This window comes from Oculina patagonica, chromosome 4 (assembly GCF_052425735.1).
Source record: "Oculina patagonica isolate OP01 chromosome 4, crgOcupat, whole genome shotgun sequence".
Classification (NCBI taxonomy): domain Eukaryota; kingdom Metazoa; phylum Cnidaria; class Anthozoa; order Scleractinia; family Oculinidae; genus Oculina; species Oculina patagonica.
In genome coordinates, this window is record NC_135761.1 from 56832665 (window position 1) to 56852453 (window position 19789).

A 19789-nucleotide genomic window follows, 5' to 3' on the forward strand; every position below is an offset into this window, starting at 1 on the left:
AAATAAAAATTTTTTTTTTTTTTACAAAATTTTTTTTTAAAATTTTTGGAAAAGTAAAAAAAAGTTTTTTTTAAAAAAATTTGAGAAAAATTAAAAACAATATAACAAAATTTTCTTTTTAGCGAAAAAAATAAAAATTGAAAAAATCGGGGGGGAAAAGGTTAAGAAGACTGACAACAGTTTCCAGCACTTTGCAGCTCCTATACTTTGATGGGTCAGCGTTACGAATATTCATGAATGACCGGTGACGTCAAGAAAATAACCGCACATGTCTACCAATGATTGGGTATTTGTTTAATACCGTTTTTATAGCTGTAACTGATAAATATTTCAGGCACTGACATCATAAGAGAATTAGAAAGCTGTAGCTCTCCTGTAGCTCCGTGATAAAGCGTCCGACTAGCGTGCGGAAGGATCAAATCTCGTTCCCAGAGGCTGCGACACTTAGTGAGCACCAAAAATCGGCACTTTGGTCCAAAGTGGAAAGTGAGCTGCAACCACAGCCGGGAAAATACTTCAAGTTTCTATTTGGAATTGAGAATTGAGCACTATCAGACATTTGGTGTTTCGGGCCATTCTCTTCTTACGATTAGAAAAAAATAAAGTGAAAGAATATTTTTTTAACGGATAATGTATTTTATTTGCTTTACATTTCCTTCATTTAACACTTTTCATTTATCATGTTAGCGACCCCTCCCACCAAGCTGTCAACCGTTCGCCCCAGAAAAGTCAACATCTCCGGGGTCACGTGACGAATGTTATCACACTTCTGATGGTAACACTGCTGCATGAATCCCCGAAAATCCGCGGTATCGGTGATGAAGACCGCTGGTAACGAAGGCTCAGCATTCCAGAAACGATAATGGTCTGAGCGTAAGAAATCAAGAACTGCATTGTAGTAGATTTCGGGCCAGTCGCTTGGTCTGCCTGGTATTGCCATGGGAACGGCGAACGATTTGAACGCGTCTGAAAATATAGGGCTGACATGAAACGAACGACAAGTGAACAACCAACACGCGCGAGGCCAAACAACGTCCAGACGAAGCGCAGACACAGAAAACCGAAAACGGAAACGCGCCCCCCCCCAGCAGAGCCCGAAGGCCCAAACCGAGAAACGAACCCCCACCACCACCACCACCGGAGCCCCGGAGCGCCCCGACCAACGCCAGAAGACCCGACCCGCACCGCCGCCAGCCCCAGGAACGCACCCGCACGGCCCACAGCCACACGAGCGACCGAGAAGCCAAGGAAAGTGAGACCCCCCCGACGCGCCGCGCCACCCCCCCCCCGGCACCCGCCCCCCCCCCCCCCGCCCCGCCAGCCCCGGCACGGCCCCCAGCCGCACGACGCCCCGGGCCGCCACACGCCAGAGCCCGGGGGGGAGGACAGAGGGGGGGGGGGCGAGGGGAGCAGAGCGACCGCAAGAGAACGGCAGCGGACAAGCCACACAGCGCCAGGGGACGAGCAGAGACGGAAAGAGGGCCGGAGGAAGGCCACAAAGGAGAGAAAGTCACGGGCAACCCGAAAAGGCCTGACTATTTAACAATTAGACTACGAGCCCGAGTTTTCTATGAGCGATTATAGTTCACCACTAAATTTTCTCCGATTCCGATTGGTTTAAATTGAACACGTGACGCGATAGTGCCCGTCCGCCGGAGGGCACTATCAGCCCATAGTGCCCTCCCGTGAAAAATGCCCGGATCGATAGTGCCCGCCCGTGACTGTTTTTTGTAAACAAGCTGCCTGCAGACAAAAAAACCCAACCAAATTCACTGCATTTAGTGGGCTTCTTGTCTGGTTCTGTTTCGTTTGTTAAATTTCGGCTTTCAATTGAGTTTTTTATCCTGAAAAGTAAAAATAATTCACGATGCTCGTTTTTGTATGTGCGCGCGGAAGAAAATTTAGTGGTGAACAATAAAAACAATAGAGTGTTTCTGTCTCGGAACTATCGGTCTGATAGTTGCCCCTTGGAAATTTGATGTTCTTAAAACTAGCATATTTGCCCTCGAAGCTTCGCTTCTCGGGCTAATATTTGTTTTAAGAACATCAAATTTCCGCGGGGCAACTATCAGCCGATAGTTCCTCGACAGAAACACTCTATTGTTAAAATAGTCAACGAGGCGCAGCCGAGTTGACTATCGCTGATAGATAACGAGGGCGAGTTTTTTTTAGTAGAAACTCTTAAATGACTGCAGTCTAAAAACTTACAATTTTACGTACTTTTAAGCCGAAGAAAGAAAAATTAATCTTTAAATGAGCAACGATCTATCAGCGTATAGAAAACAGTGGGAGAACCAATCGGATTCGCGGATTTTCATTAGAACACGGCTGAGTTTCTACTAATGATAATTACAAACAGACAAGTGTTAACTATTATCCTAAAAGACTGTCGCGATGGCCATATATACAATCTGTCCTTAGTATCGAAAAGTGCTTTAAGGTGGATTTCCACTGACGCGTAAATATTTACGTACGTAAAACGTGCGTAAAAAAAGATACGTAGGCAAATTTCCACTGTCGTGTAAAAAGTAATAAAAAGCGTTTCTTTTTTACGTGCGTTGAACATACGTAAATGCCCGCCATCCTGAATTATCAAGTTGGTGAATAGAGAGTGTTATTGGCGGCCATATTGGACGAGTGAAACAATAAATTGTTTTTCCTTTGGGAAAAAAATCATTAACATTTTTATGCAAATATCTTGTTGTTTGACTCTTCCAACGTGGCTGCCATGAAAACAATTTGTACCACACGCTAGTAAAAGAAATGCGTGAATATGACCAGGAGGCATTTTATAAATACTTCCGAAAGACACGATCAAGTAAAAAAGATTTTGAGGCGACCTTCCTGGATTGCCGGTTCAAAGCCTACGTGACCTTACGCCAGGCGTTTTCTTTCACTACTGCGTTCGTGTAATTTGGTTCTGTAGTCAGTTCTATAGATTATTGCTGGAAATGTTCGGACTTTCTCGATGAGAAGTGCTTGTACATCTAAATTTTTTCCCATACAAATCGACGGCGATTTAAAAGAAAATGGTTTTCCACATGGTAAGTGCTGTCATGTGACAAAATCCAAAAGTATGATTGGTTAAATCGCTGCGTAACCGCAGACAGCCGTGGAAAAAGTTGAAATCAGTTCAACTTTTTTGAAAACACTCGCGATTGCTACGTCCGTATATGTGCGTGTAACGTACGTAAATACAAAGAAAAAAACGTGGCATTGGAAATTGGACAACGTAAATTCGACGCACGTAATCGCGCGCGTTTTATGTACGTTTACAATTTTTACGTACGTTAACGTGCGTCAGCAAAAACACGACAGTGGAAATCCACCTTTATTGACACAGAAATTTTTTTTTAACCGTAAAACTCCGCTTATAAGCCCCCCCCCCATTTGCTTAGTAGCTCCCTGTATAGGCCAATATACCTGTAGATATATCCGATTATAACCCCCCCCCCCCTCCACCACCACCACCACCGGAGCCAATTTCCCGGGGAAGCATGCCCCGGACTCAATCGCCTAGAAATTTGTACTCCGACCCTGATGTTTGCACCTTCGCCGCTCATGTCCGCCAAGTTGAATCCAGCACTTAGAAAAACCTGCACTGTGTCTAATTAATCCACAGCTTTATTGTTCTATTCGTCACAGAAGCAATTTACTGCCTCCTCCTTCAGACGTGCATGCAGAAAACCCTTACCCCCCCCCCTCTCGGCACCCATCCTCCCCCCTCTCCCCCGTCCCACCAGCTTTTCCCTCCGGTCACAAAGTTTAACTAACCGTCCTCCTTGAAAGCATTTGTAATCGCACTGATGAGCTGTCCATCATCCTGTGCTCGTCCAATCACGGCCAAGAAGTCTCCTCTAAATTGATTTTGTGAGATTTCTTGATACTGTTGAGGCCAACCTTGGTCGAAACCCGCAGGGAGAATTTGTGAATTTGGTGTGCTGTTGTAGTTGAGGACAGTTTCTAAGATGATTGCACCCTGGAAACTCGCTTCAGTTCTATTGAGGTACTGAGTCAAGTTCTGGACGAAAAAATTGCTGCCGCACAATCCGCTGCCAGGTGTGCACGAGCAGTTCACAGATCCTGGACACGAAGGTTGTCTTTCGTGAAGGTCAAAGGCCACAAATAGAAGAGTATGGTCACGCGAACAACTCCGTTTGCCTAAAAGAAAAAGGGCAAGTATATTTAGAAAAAGTTTGTTTCGTTTTCGTAAAATAATGACAAGTTTATTTAGGATTGCGTTGTTTCGACTGCCCCCTTATTTTCTCTTGGTTGTTTAAACCCTCGTACGTACAGTTGTGGTGGGGGATGGTCGATGCCCTCCATCCCCACCCACAATCTACGATGGGGCGCGGCAGAATGGAAGAAAAAACACATAAAACTACTTCCAGCATAACTATGACAATTGAAATCTACAAAAACCAAACAATAGGCCATTTTCCAGTTGTCTGCTCAGTGATCTGGCCTTTGAATGGAAGTGAGGCTGAAGGTGACCTTATTTTGATACAGACCTCACTGCTTAATGATGTTGTTCTGATGCTAACTAGTTTGCATTTACATGATAAAGCAGAAAGGTTTGTATCAATGCAAGGTCATCTCCAGCCTCACTACCATTCAAAGGTCAGGTCACTTGGCAGGCAACTGTAAAATGGTCTGTTTTAGATTTTGATCCGGCAGATAGTCATAGCTGGCGTTTCTCGACTCCAGTGCAAGCAACGAAGTATTTTTTTTTTTCACTAGAGGGACAGGAGCGATTAATTTAGTTTTTCCGAAAACACAAGCAAAATTCAACACTATTCTTCGCAAACCAGTCGATTACTCAATTTTTTACAATACAGGGCATGAAAAACTGGCATTCCACAGGCTAACAACAAAATACATTCACCAAACGCTTTACGAGAAATCAGGGCGAAACTAAATAAGGCCAAGTAAACTGAGAGGCTCAACCATTTATCGAACACAAATTTAATTGATGTGTGGTCTACATGCTCTTCAATCATCCCATTATTTTGGTAAAGCTCTCTTAGAAACGGTTGTTTTACCTCGACTGGTGAGAAGTTTTAGCGCCTGCAGTAAAGCGGTTAATCCAGAACCGTTATCATCAACACCAGGAGAAGCCTGGACCGAGTCATAGTGAGCACCAATCAGAACCATCTTATCGTCACGTGTTCCAGTGTAGCGACCAGGCAGTTGACCAATAACATTCACTCCTGGATACTAAAAATAGAAGATAAAGGCGACGATATTGAGGCATTTTCGTGACCAAGGCAAGGTAACTATTTATAAGTGGTGGGAGGCGCGCGGATCTAATGCCCGCGAAGGGGGAGGGGGGGGGGCTCCCCCAAAATAACTACCGTATTTTCTCGATTAAACGCCGGGCCCCGAATAAACGCCGGGCCTCCAAGGTAGAGTGGTATAAAGTAAGCCTTTTAGGCATTTATTTGAGGTGTAATATGCTTTAGGTATGATGGCAAGGTACATTCATGTCACAAATAATGACTAAAAACCCTTGTTTAATAAACATTTTGCTCAAATAAACTGCACCATTCAAATAAACGCCGGATCCACAGAACCAAGTTTAAAATAAACGCCCGGGGGCGTTTAATTGAGAAAATACGGTATATGAGGTATGTGCTGCCAAACGCGGGCTTGATTTCGGGCTCCCGATCTATAACGGGGTATCCATTTTAGAGACGATACCAAGAACGGGCAATGATATTTTGAAAGCACGGAAGTTTTAAATTATCAGCAGCCAAGACGGGGAGTTAAAAAATTGACCTGTTTCTAGAAACGGCGTATCGTTTTGAATGCAAATTCTTTATAAAACAGGGTGCTTCTTTGGAGTCCCGGGCTGCACATACCCACCCAAAACATACCTGAGTACACCCCTGGGATTTAATGTTTAGTACGCTGAATTCAAGTCGGCCGACATACGTGTATCGGTGACTCACAAACATGTATATAACGTAGAGATTTTGTAAATCAAGAAAATCAATTTCCCTTGCTGTTTTTAAAGAATTATTTTACAATTAATTCTAGAATTGATGAATATGGTTACCAATTTTTTTTTTAAGTGCACCCCGCTTGCCCTAATTCACAGCAAAAAACTGTAAGGTAACTTCTTTTAAGTTTCACTGAAGTGTGATCGTTCAGGTAAGAGCAGTTCTGAAAACAGTTGTTCGATAACCTGAACACAAGTCATCTTCAGAGTCAAGTGAATAACTAATTATATTGCCGTTAAACTGACCAATCAGCTACAACGGACCAAATCTATAATAAACCTCGTTCCCAGGGAAAAAAAAAATACCATGTGGCGGTATTTCATATAGCGGAGTACCCCCATGGAAATTTTCTCAGTTTTACCTTGTCGTTGTTGCTACGAAATTCCTCAGTCCACGTGTGTAGTCCACGATCCTTGAACGATTTAAGGATGAAGTCACGTGCTCTTAGTTTGGCGGCGGGGCGGACGTCAACATTTCTGTTTCTCTTGAAGTGCTTCAAAATCGAGCGCAGACCGCGCTGGGCCTTGGGGTTCCTGGCTTCTATTTGGGGAGTTATTGTCAAACAGGCTAAACCGGAAAGCAAGAGTTAGCACTGGGTTTTCACTGGGCATAAGCACAAGCACTGATAAGCTCATAAACGCTTTCAAAATCCCAGATAAACATGCAGATCAGTAAGTTTGCTACATTTGTATGACATTTTTGTCTCGTGTCACGTTGTGTGACAACGTGACACAAGAATATGCTGGGGAAGCTGGCTGCGCGGGTAGTACTTGGTGTAAGACCTCATTTTTATCTATGGCGGGTTTAAAATACAACTGAAGGACAAAATGACCGAATAGTAATGAAATTTGCTGTCTACCATTATATGACAAGTGCCGCAAATTCGTTTTCAGTTCTTTGTAGACCTAGCCTACGTTGCAGACGAACAAAACCTCGGTATACCGGGGTTTGTTCGTCTGCAACGCAGGCTATGTAGACCAGACCATGGTCTAATAAAATATGAGCGAATCGATTTAAGATCAGGTCTCAGTTTGCGAATTCGTAATTTTCGTGGCGGTACCACACCAATGCATCGTGTGTGTGGCATCGATGAGTGCACGAAAAAAATCATAAACAAGTTTAATTATCGCTTAAAATAAACTTCACTACTGATACATGTTCCGATGTAAACATGAGCTTGCTCAGTTGAATGTACGTTGCCCAACGGTGCCTCGAGGTTCAGGCCAAAATCAGTGTTACCGCTACGGTCGGTTCGGAAGAAATGGCCAAACACAAGTATTAAAACAAACCAAGTCAAACAAACACGATTTTTGTTTTAGAACATGATGTTTGACTTCTGCAGAGAAAATGAAAGAATTTCATTTCCGCCGAAAATTGACCGGTCGGTTTTTACACTCGGAATGCCTCTTAGAGGAACTGTGTCACGGATTTTAGCCAAATGGCTAAATGGGAAATAGTCATCAAATTCGGTGAAATTTAGAAATACCCGCTTAAAACAGCGAAGAAACATTTGAATAACACAGCAAATACAAAAGAAGGTACGGATGGCAAAAAGTGAAGAAGATTGAAACGGATTTGCGAAATGGGTTGTTGAAATACTGTTAGTGGGCTGGAGACACATTCGGTGGTCAATGAAGTTATGTTTTAGTCATATAGATTCACATAAGTAATTTTATTGCAAACATTTAGTTTCATAGCGAGTATTTGACAAAACTCGATAAAATAAACTTACGCAGCCGTGACACAGTCCTTTTAATTTTCGTTCGGTACGCCTGGTGGTTAATAAAAGCTGCGAGGATTGCTTTGCAAGTTGTGAAAGAAGGTTGCTCTCCGCCGCCCTCGACTCCCGCCATCGCCTCCTTGTGTGCCTAGAGCTTTGTTTTTGTTTTATTTACACGCATCATTGAAAATCTATCCTTAATCTACCCACCTGCCATAAGAAAGAGCAACATGAAGAAACCATCCTTCGGCTGCGACATCCTTCTTCCGATGTAATAAATTTTCTTGCTGCCTACGCTGGATAGCTCACTGTATCAAACCCAGGGCGCTAAGGTTAGTCACTAGCGTTTAGGCATAATTAAACAGTTCTGCACTTTAATTTATTTTTGGGGGGAACATCAGCCGATAATATTATCGAGTGATGTATTTCTAAAAAAATATTAATAACAAACATCAGTTCTGGGTCACGGGCATGCAGTCTCATGCAAGCTCGTACAGTTTATTTTAGAACTAGTAATTTTTCATCACTTGACTATAAAAAAAACGTTTCCGTGTTTTCATATCTGAAGTCGCGCATCAATGCAAACGGTGGTAAAGGAAACGCGCAAAGTTAATCATGATGACAACATCAACGTAGATATAGTTTTTTGCACGAACATACTAAACAAACACGCCCTTCTTATCAGATTATCTTACAGATTTCCTCGATTTCCTTTTTTATTTCTTTAGGGGAATGATAATACAAAAAGTATTGAATAGTTATTATATGGTGGTTAACGCAAAAGCACTAAAGTCACTAAACTCTATACTTTACAGTTTGTTCTTTTATACACACGTCTAGTTCTGTAGAGCGAAGTTTCAGCTATGGTTAGCAGACAGCGTAAATCTAAAAGCCGCGATCGAGCGAGCGCAGGGCGGATGTGAAAAAAAATTCCTCCGGCCGATCAGCCTGATCCGCATAAACTTGTTTTCGTTGAGCACAAGCTTTTCGCACTTCATTTAAACATTTACTTTACTCAGTTCAATAGGTCTCTGGGGGTCGAGGGTCAAACCTATGTTTTGCCACCCGTGTGGTTATCAGAAATCATGAATTTCCCTACGTTCGATTTTAGCTTGTTCTGATGATTTCAGATGATTCACTCGTTGAAAACTTTCCGTGTTTATGCAGATTTGTCGCGAGTAAATAAAAACACATGGTGAGATATTATCAGGACACCAAGGAGAAATGGTTTGGATATTTTCTTGGTAGACGTGTCAAATATACTGAAAGGCCGGTAACACTGAGGGTCTTGTTTTACGTATTTTCCAGTGGAAAGGTTGTGCAAATAAGTAAATCCTCTTCATATTCTAAATCGTTTTTTTAAGCGTTTTATGCATGTGTAAACAAACTTACTTTTAAGACGTGACTTTCGGATGGGTTTTAAATGTTAAACCTATCGAATTATAGAAGTTAACAAAAATGTAAGTTTTCTTTTGCGCAGACATGCACCTTTGCACCTGACTTTCGTAGGTGAGAAACGAAATAAAGTCCTGAAAAGCGCAAAATTCAGAGAAACAGAACTCCTTATAAGAATAACAGTAGAAAATGACCACCAAAAATGCAACATTACCTGAAATGTATTTTCTTTGTCTTGATGAGCTTTTAGCGTGTCTGCAAGAGAATAAGAGCTTTAAGCCGATAATGGCGATCAATTCTTGAAACAACTTGTGGGATATTCTAAACCTGACAGGCTAATAAGCATAACAAGTGTATAATTTATTGTTGACTTTGTAAATAACTACCCCAATGATTCACATAAAATGTCTGAGCTCTTAAAACGAGAGAGGATTTGAATCATTGTAAGGATCGAATACGTGGAATAGATCCGTTGGTGAAATCGCAACAGGCCTCGAGCTACCAGCGACGGTTTAAAGCATAAAACGGGTTAGTTTAGAAACTCTTACACTAAAATAAACGAGAGAGGATTTGATGATAATAAAGATGACATTAGCTAATGAAATGGAGTCGTCAAGGCTGTTTCCACGGCTGTGATAACAGCCTCGACAGCTTGTGTTGTCACAGCTTTTGTTTGAGTTTCCTTGATTTGATTCATTTACACAACCTTCGGCAATACGAAAGAAAATCTTGAGAAAGTGAGAATTAGAAACAGCTGTTGAACACGCTGTTTCCATTTCAAGAAAGTACTATAGAAACACTGTTAACAGATCTAATTTCTACTCGCCAAAACTACTCTTGTTTAGTAGTCTAATCTTCCCCAGAATTTGGTAGGTATCCTGTGACTTTGAGGGTGACCAGCTGTGAGCCCAAGCGGAACGAGTCAAGGATTTTTGGTGCCGTCCATTGTTGACGATAATTTGAACCAATATATAAATAAATAAATAAAATGAAAAATAAAAATATATATAAAAAATGATTTGAACCAGAAGTCATTTCTGTACAGCTCCCGAAGTGATCCCAGACCAGCAATAATCTCGATCGACACCAAATGATAGCTAATGATCTCCACAGGGAACCCAAACGCTGTATTAGTTAATCATAATCTTAAAATAAAAAATGTCCTTATTTACCTGCGTTCCTGTGTTTTTTTTTTAACCGGTTTTGGGGGCGATTTGAATCAGAGCGAAGGCACAGGGAACCCAAACGCTGTATTAGTTAATCATAATCTTAAAATAAAAAATGTCCTTATTCACCTGCGTTCCTGTGTTTTTTTTTTTTAACCGGTTTTGGGGCGATTTGAATCAGAGCGAAGGCACAGGGAACCCAAACGCTGTATTAGTTAATCATAATCTTAAAATAAAAAATGTCCTTATTCACCTGCGTTCCTGTGTTTTTTTTTTTAACCGGTTTTGGGGCGATTTGAATCAGAGCGAAGGTGGTTTATCGGTATGTTGCGAGTTTTAAACGGTAATCGATCTCTCGCAATGTCAATACGACGCGCCTCAATTCTATCTGTCATCAGTCCTACGTCACTACGGAGTACCATGAGAAGCACGCGCGCTTGCTTATTGAGCCATTGTACGCTCGCTTTCACAGCCGACCGAACTCCAGCAGTTACGTGAGTACTCGTCAAGTGAATCCTTCTTCTTAAATACACGTTTTGTTTGTTGTATCTAGTTGTTTTGTTCCAGATTAAGCTAGCCAAAAATTTCATCACGATGAGTTTAACTAATGCGTCCGAGATTACCCAAACTGTTACTCCAGCCGAAGGCCAACCTGGCGCTACTGGACGTCAACCCACAGGCGGCCCAAGCGCACTATGTGAATTATTCATAAAGTTTTAGCGAACGTGACCCTTGCCTTTGAGCGGTGTTGTGTTACAAAGATGCGATTTATAAGGGTTTGTATGGGAACTCAACGATTTTCTTTCAAAAGGAATAATATGTAATGTTTCGATAATAAAATCGACTAACCTTATTGCCTTGTTGTATTCTTTGTTGTTTGTCCGCTTCTCAGGCCATTTTGAAGCGTTTTCGGTGAGTTAGCGCTGGCTGGTGGTGTTCCACTATAAACGAAGTGAAGGCTGGAGACCTCTGAGCGAACCCTCGCCACGCGAAAGCTAATAAATTCTAAACAAGTCACCGCAAAATCCCCGAATTGCTACCATTTAGACCGCAGGTTAATGTTCGTTTATAGTGGAATACCACCAGCCAGCGCTAACTCACCGAAAACGCTTCAAAATGGCCTGAGAAGCGGACAAACAACAAAGAATACAACAAGGCAATAAGGTTAGTCGATTTTATTAGCGAAACATTACATATTATTCCTTTTGAAAGAAAATCGTTGAGTTCCCATACAAACCCTTATAAATCGCATCTTTGTAACACAACACCGCTCAAAGGCAAGGGTCACGTTCGCTAAAACTTTATGAATAATTCACATAGTGCGCTTGGGCCGCCTGTGATCTATCAAGATGGCTATTGTTTTGTCAAGAGAAACACATGAACATGAACCAGGCGACCGTTAATGATGGCCTGGAGTTTCTCACGTCACTCTATAGACAAGGGCTGGGCTACAGTGCTATCAACACTGCTCGTTCCGCATTGTCTTCCGTTATCACCCTGGGAGATAAGACGACTTTTGGAGAGCATCCATTAGTTACTCGTTTTCTGAAAGGTATTTTTGAGCTGAAACCCTCGCTCCCAAGGTATACAGTGATATGGGACGTTGGCACTGTCCTCAAGTTCCTCCAGACTTTTCCTCCCATCACTGACTTGACCTTAAAACAACTCACCAAGAAACTCGTCACGCTACTTGCAGCTTGTCACCGCACAACGAACCCAGACACTCTCCAAGCTTGACATGACCTTCATGCAGGACCTGCCAGACAAAATCGTGTTTTCAATCAGAGACCGACTCAAAACAACTCGTCCTGGAAAACACCTTGATCCTATTGAAATTTTGGCCTATACTGCAGACCCAAGACTTTGTCCTGTGACACACGTAAAACAATATATCGTTACCACTCAAGCCCTTCGCCAGACCACCACTTTATTAATCAGCTACACCAAACCACACAAAGCTGTCACGAATTCAACCATTGCCAGATGGGTGAAATCTATTTTGAAAGATGCTGGGATCGACATTAACACTTTCTCAGCTCACAGCAGCCGTACAGCCGCCTCTTCCTATGGCCTCTCTTCAGGACTACCCCTTCAGGATATCCTTAAAGCAGGTGGATGGTCGAATGCGGAGGTCTTTGCTCGTCACTACAACAAGCCTTTGGCTCAGAACTTCGGGAACGCAATTTTAGATCGCTTTACTAGACATGAAAACAATGACAGTTAGTATTTTTGTCGCAAACGCGGTTTTGTCACGCAACCTGTCATGCCATGTTTTGATCATCGCTATTTAATATTACTTTTTTCCTTATTGTCAATCACAATGTTTGAGGTATAAATATATCCTCCCCACACAACTTGCCGTCTCCTTGTTTATACTGGCCCGGTTTTCTGCTGGGACTTGCCAGCGCTCACATTCTTTGAAATCTCATGGTACTCCGTAGTGACGTAGGACTGATGACAGATAGAATTCTACAATTAAACGAGACTTACCTGTAAGTTGATGTTTGATTGGGATTCTATCTTGTCATCAGTCCGGAACGAAGGAGTAACATGCCCTCCCTGTTATAGGGGTCTCCCGTCCCTTACTCCTTCCTTCCTGTGAGTGCTAGCAAGTTATCTCTTTAAATAATGGCTCAATAAGCAAGCGCGCGTGCTTCTCATGTTACTCCTTCGTTCCGGACTGATGACAAGATAGAATCCCAATCAAACATCAACTTACAGGTAAGTCTCGTTTAATTGTAGAATTATGTCTCAAGTTTTACTTTAACTGTTATTGCAGGCCCAAGAGAGGCCCGCAACCCTAATCTTGACAGTGACCAGCGGATTGCGTATAACGCGTGCGCACCACGTTTATAAAGGCTAGCTGCAAAGCGGAAGTTGAAAATTTTGTTCTTCCACCAAGAACGATCAGAATGCGAAAAATGTGTCAATCACAACAGTTTGTTAAAACACCGGAAGTTGAAAATCTGTTATTCAAGAACGATTAGAATGCGAAACATAAGTCAATCTTAACTGTTTGTCACATAAGATCAATGCTTCTGTCACATGGAAGATTGGAACTACGTTTGGCCGACGTTGTTTAGGCATTGGCTTTGAGAAGATTTGCTATGACTGTATCACAGATAAACCACGGCAAAACGAATGATTCCTTATCACATTGATAACATAGCGAGTTCACCGACCAAACAAGATCACATCTCGATTACACCGACTGGGTACACCGCATGCTTTATTAAATCATGCATTCCTTGCGTGACGCGTTACTTGGAATAATAATTGTCTTTTGTCCAGCGATTTATCGACACTCCTGAGAAATTTTCGCGACCTGTCCGAATAATTTCCGGCGTGAAAATGAGGTGACCTAAGTTATTTGTTCTTCAACATTAAAAAAGGATCCGAAAATGTGTTGTTCAAACAGGAAGTTGAGAATTTTTTCGATTAGAATGCGAAGAAAGTGTCAATAACATTCAGTTTGTCAACTGAGATTGACGCTTCTCTCACATGGAGGTGAAGAAAGGTGCATCTAGGCCCGCATTTTCTAACCTGTGGTTACCACTAGTTATTAACTATTAACTCCCCTCGCGGGAGAGAAGAGAGAAGGAGACAAGGGATGAAACTAAAAATTAGGGTAGCTTGAATTCGAGGCGTAATTCTCTTGTTTCTCAAAAAAATCTGCCAAAACTTTACAGATCGGATAAATAAAAGTTAAATAATCATGTGAAGTCTGTTTTGTTTGTTTCGACTCCCTATTTCCCGATTAGTTTTGGGTTGTTTTATGATGCAGCTTTTCGTCCGATCTGTGACTACACTTGACTTGACCGGAAGTGATTTTATTGCAGAGTGTATGTTCATCATCAAAGCGGTTCTTTTGTTCTCATGACAGACTCTTTTGTTTTTCGTTGACAGTCGCGTGTGTTAGAAATATAAAACAGAACTCTCCACGCGGATTACCTGGTCTTTGCGCGAGAAAAATTTTACGTTTGTTTGTGAGTGCGGAGTCAGTGTGGATTACTAAATAAGAGTATTTTCATAGGTCTCCGAAATCTTTCTTTTCTTTGTTATCTGCGTGGATGGACCGGCGAATGCCGGAAGAAGGAGGAAATGTAACATCGTCGCAAAGAAATTCGGCAAATTTCGAAATGTACCAGGCAATTTTTCTTTGTCTGGGGTTGCTGTTAGCTAACGCTCAATAAGATCGCTAACGGATGTAGTTTTTTCACGGAGGCTAAGCCAGGATAAATAGAAGCGGCATCCGTTTCTAGTACATGTATCTTAAAACCGTTAACCCAAAATTCAAAATTTTAATTTAATAATTTGTAACATTGAAAGGAGAAATGTTTATTCACTGCTTATTCACTGATTTACTTTCTATAGTCGCGCCCGGGAGCAAAAGGTAAGCTTACAAAAGCTAAAATATGTTCTACTTTTACACATAAACGTGCTTTTTTATCTCGAAAACAGCCGAGTGAAACAGAATGGAAATTCAAATACTCACCAGTGAGCAACGTTGAAATGAAATGGATTTGAACCGTGATTTTCGCGTGTCCCGTTAATCGCCGCCAAAGGCTACCGGCTGTCGGCTCGTGTTTCCTCGCGCATATCCACGCGCGAGACTGGTCACATCAACTGTAGTCACAGATTCGACCGCCCGTAGTAAGTTTCACCCCTTGTCCCTCTTCTCTTCTCGTGACCATTAAATTGAAACACGAAACTCCCCGCGAGGAGAGTTAATAGTTAATGGTGTTAGTAACTTGAGTTAATAACAATTGAAACTTGAGGCGCGTCGTATTAACATTGCGACAGATCGATTACCGTTTAAAACTCGCAACGTAAACCGCTTTCGCTCTGATTCAAATCGCCCCCAAAACCGGTAAAAAAACACAGGAACGCAGGTAAATAAGAATATTTTTATTTTAAGATTATGAATAACTAATACAGCGTTTGGGTTCCCTGTGTGATCTCTCCTTTTTTCCATCAGCCTGAGCCTGAACCACGAGGAGCTCCTGACTGATTTGACTCGAAACATTGTGAGCACCAAGTAAATTTTGGAATTGTGAATTTTGATCGCAATTTTCCAGTCCTTATCAGTGCCTTATTTATATTCAAGTAAGATAATTATATTCTAAATATTAACACCCTCGACGGGATTATTAATTTCCGCTTTACAACGATGTTTAAACGTCTTTTTTTGGAAAAAAATGAGTATTACAATTGACTTTAATACTACAGTGAAACCTCGATTTAACGAACCTCTATATAACGAAGTCCTCGGTTTAACGAACGATTTTCTTCAGCCCGTCCAAAGTTACAGTAAAATGTATGGAACATGACCTCGATATCACGAACCTCGATACAACGAAATCCTCGTTATAACGAACACAATCCAGAGACCCAAACGTAAAATGTACCTCGATATAACGAAAAAATGTCAACACGCGACAAAAGATGAATGCGAACAGACCAACAAAGATGAAAATTCTTTAATCCTGTAACAAGAGAACAAGTTCAAGTACATATGCTCATATCTATGTGCATATATTAGAAATTATAAATGTTATTTTCAGAAATCGTCAATATCCGAAAATGCTGGGTTCGTAGTGCAGCGTAAAATTGTTAAAAATTGATAAACTATACCTCGATATAACGAACATTTTGGTTGTTTTTCCGCGAATTCGTTATATCGAGGTTTTCGATATAACGAACCCTCGATATAACGAACAAAATTCCCCAGTCCCTTGGCACTTCGTTAAATCGAGGTTCCACTGTAAGACACTAAAACAAGTAACACAGCAGAAAGCGAACATTAACCGAATGTATCTCGCAATTTCATTGTTCATATGTCCGTTTAACTAAACTTGTTAGCCCTAAGAAGTAAACCCAGTACTATAGAAAATTTAAAAGCCCTATCCATGTCAACTAATGTGTAGGTCTGTGCCATCAAAGATCATGTACTTATTGACTGAGTGGGAGGGCCGGACAGGAAAGTAATTGGCTTTCTGTCAGGACATATGAAACGAGAGCCAAATATTTTCCAGATAGTTTTTCGCTTTCGGAACTTACCTTCGCGTATTAAATAAGTTTCAAAGAAAAATTAGCGGGGACAAAGTAAGGTTATCTTTTGTTGTTTGTTTAGCGCCCTTCCATGAGTAACGCCTTAAAATCTTGTACTTTAAACTGTAATGAAGCCTAAAAGGTTTTCTCGACGTAAAATTTCTTGTAACCGGTACCAACTGTACAGAAAACATTGCCAGAGAAAATACGTTTGGTAAGGGTAAGATTTTTGACTCAAAAAATTTCCAAGATATATGTATACAGATGCCGTAAAATTCCGGTTATAAGCCCCCCGCTTATAAGCCCCCCCGGTTATAGGCCAATCGATCTACTTGGAAACAAAAAAATACATCCGATTATAAGCCCCCCCCGGATATAAGCCCCCCTCTACTGGATGACAGCACTGAATTGGGCTAAATGTTGCTTTAATATGCGTTTTTCACTTAAAAACCTATTTCGATCAACACTCCCGTGGCTCTTTTCGAAACGTTTTTTTCATTTCGCTTATAAGCCCTCCCGAATATAAGCCCCGCAGCCCCTCCGTTTATAAGCCCACCCAAAACCCCTTACGAAATTGTATAAGCCCAGGGCTTATAACCGGAATTCTACGGTATATTTTTTAAAACAAATCGCTCACTCACCTCAAGTACCAACCTTCCCGTAGTTTGGAGTTCTTCTTGTTAATGCCTCTTTGTTAAATGATGTCTGTTACTGATGAACAGATACAGCTGTGTGGAATGTTGACTCTCTGAATGAACCCAAAAAATAGAATGCAGTGACTTGTGTGTAATTGTGGCCTGGGCGAAAAACAATGAAAGTGAAAAATACGTATCTTAATTGGAACGTGTATTGGAAAATTTTATTCAAAAGCAAATTTTTTTCCTTCAAAGTCATTTTATTTTGTGTTGCGCCTTTCATTTAAATCAATTTGTCGTTGACTTTTCAGAACACCGTGTTGTACTTGTAAAACTTTCAGGACGTATAGGAAAGTTCTCTTAATACATTTAAGAAGTGCTGCCCGATTGTAGTTAAGCTCACTTTAATTTACTGAACCTTTTGATGTTAATTTCGTAACAATCAAGATAAAAAAGCATAGTTCAAATTTTACGTTACTTTTCTAAGGACGCTGTACGTCACAAAACCTAAAGTAACTGTCAGATCCGGTAAACTTGCGCATGGAGAAGCAAAGACCTGGAGTCAAAGTTATGATGCAATATCTTTTTACAACGAAGTTCCATATATCATTAAAATCATATCACCTCTTGAGCTCGTAACCATGTCAGTAGCCACGAGCCTTTAAGAACGCCTTCAAAAGCAGTCTTTCGAAGTATTAATACAATACTATGCCAACGCAGAGGCGGCGGAGCGTTTTGAAATGTGGTGGTGGGGATTCATACTCCAAGCCAAGCGCATGATACACTCAAATTTCCCAAAATGTCTTTAAAAGTGTCTGGTCTGTTCGTAATCGATTCGTGACAATGCATAACTAGGCGGTTCAGACGACCATGCTTTACGGTTCTTTTTGGGTACAGTTATTTAGGCGTCGGAGGGCAGAAAATGTACGGTCTGAAGTCGCCAATGCCACAGGTAATGTCAAATACAATCTCAACAGATTGCGGACCACTCCTAGTAGCGTTTTGGGGAAAGGAATTTCGTCGAAAGTCGTACACTATATTATTCCGCCAAACACGATCCTGATAAAACGATTTGTGTCTTGACAACCCAATTTTATGCTGCGCTAGCTGCTTCTAGTTTGTAGAAATTATTATATTATTACTTTGCATTTCCATTATGTTTTCTGAGTTCTTGAAAAGTGTGCAAGTAAAGTTTTTACATCATGAACAAAATAAGGTTCTTTTGTTGTGTAAACATTCAATTCGTCTGTGACACACGGACTTTGTCGGCCCAACTGTACACGGATGGAAATAGTCAAAATGGACACAATTCTTGCTAGATGAAAAGCATCTTCAAAGTAGAGTCTGGAGCCGTTTTTAAATGCAGGAGCTTGCTGCAAAAACATTGCGTGACTGATGTAAAAAAGCTTCGACCTCAGCGACCTTTCGAAACAATCACCGGTTTCGGACTCCAGAACTCGCTTGAGTCGAACGCTTGAATAAAAACACAAAAATATATCTTTCACGTTTAACAGAAATCGGGGTATTAGATAAAATTTTAATTGCTCCTGCTGAGTAAATATCAAAAGTGCGGGATCTGAATCCTGGCCAAGAAAGCGGCCGAGTGAACTACTACGACAAATGACGCAAATATGTAAACATCACATGGTGCCTCAATCTATAAGTAGATGCCGTGTTCGTTTCAAAAGCCTAAAAAGGCAACTAATACAAACGTGAAAAAATAAAAAAGAAACATGAAAAAAGTTTTAGATGAATTTTTATTCAAGATGGGGTCAAGAAACATTTTAAAAGGCAAAAAGATTTAGAAAATTTCAAAAACGTGAAATTTTGCATACCGTGGTAGAATTTAATTACATGTATTAAATTACCCGCGCCAAGATTTCATTTTCATTTTGCAGACCATTTGTTTTACTTGCTGGCTTTACGGATCCCTTCACAAATACCATCATAGTTCGTAGAAATACTATACATTACAATTTTGTTTACTGAAGTCTTGGGAAGTGTTTTACATCAAGAACCAAAATAAGATTATTTTGCTGTGCAAACATTCAATCGTCTCTGATACGCGACTTTGCCAGCTCAACTGTGCACGGATGAAAATGGACATAATTCTTCCTATTAAATGAAAAGCATCTTCAAAGTATTCCGGCTCAAAAATGCTCTGGCTACCAGCCGTTTTTTTAAAGAGCAGTTATGCGTAAAGCTTGCTGCAAAAACATTGCGTGACTGACGTAGCGGTTTGGAGCTGTCAAAACAATCACCGGTTTCGCAATCCAAACGCTTGAATAACACAAACATATATATATTTCACGCTAAACAGAAATCAGGGTTTTAGATAAAATTTAAAATAGAAGAGTGTTTTTATAGCCGGGTTTAATAGCTCCTGCCGAATAAATATCAAAAGTGCGTGATTTGAATCCTGGCCAAGGAAGCGGCCGAGCGGGTCTGGAACGATTTACCGACAAGACTACTACGACGAAAAAATTCCGGGCGATTTATGAACCGGGCTCGGCCCAGTCTCTGCCCGGTTAAAAATTCAAAGTTCCGAAAAACTAGCATTGAGCCTCCAAGTCAAGTTCGTTCTCAGGCATATATTAGTTTTCCAAACATATTATATCCGCCAGAAACTATCAGCCCACAGGATCTCGACGAAGACTATATTGCATTGTTTATGTGGTCAAATTCGATACCGCGAAATTCGCTCCACTAATGCAATCTGGGCAAGCTCGCACTAGTGCATTCTGGGCAGGCTTGACGAAGCAAGCGACTCTCGAAAGTTCCGTTGCAGGACCGATTTTAATTGCTTTCCTATTGATATGC

The 19789-nt window shown here is 41.1% G+C and overlaps 1 protein-coding gene and 1 pseudogene across 1 annotated transcript; one reads left to right on the forward strand and one right to left on the reverse strand.

The window, feature by feature from the left end:
• Positions 1-530: 530 nt before the first annotated feature.
• On the reverse strand, positions 531-9835 carry LOC144650829 (uncharacterized protein YfbL-like). Its single transcript, XM_078510591.1, has 6 exons — positions 9332-9835; positions 7933-8030; positions 6364-6569; positions 5043-5217; positions 3775-4161; positions 531-966 (listed from the first exon to the last, which is right to left on the reverse strand). Exons 2-6 carry the CDS (start codon positions 7979-7981, stop codon positions 662-664), a joined length of 1122 nt encoding a protein of 373 aa, XP_078366717.1. The 5' UTR covers positions 7982-8030; positions 9332-9835; the 3' UTR covers positions 531-661.
• Positions 9836-11653: 1818 nt separating this feature from the next.
• LOC144648885 (uncharacterized) lies at positions 11654-13000 on the forward strand (annotated as a pseudogene).
• Positions 13001-19789: the final 6789 nt, after the last annotated feature.

Bases quoted from the DNA above. Each gene is read 5' to 3' on its own strand.
- LOC144650829 (XM_078510591.1), bottom strand. From the start codon at position 7,981: ATGTCGCAGCCGAAGGATGGTTTCTTCATGTTGCTCTTTCTTATGGCA. The intron at 6,570-7,932 runs GTGGGTAGATTA...TTTCCGGTTTAG, and splicing joins GTTGCTCTTTCTTATGGCAG to CCTGTTTGACAATAACTCCC. The intron at 967-3,774 runs GTTAGTTAAACT...CTATATTTTCAG, and splicing joins AAATGCTTTCAAGGAGGACG to ACGCGTTCAAATCGTTCGCC.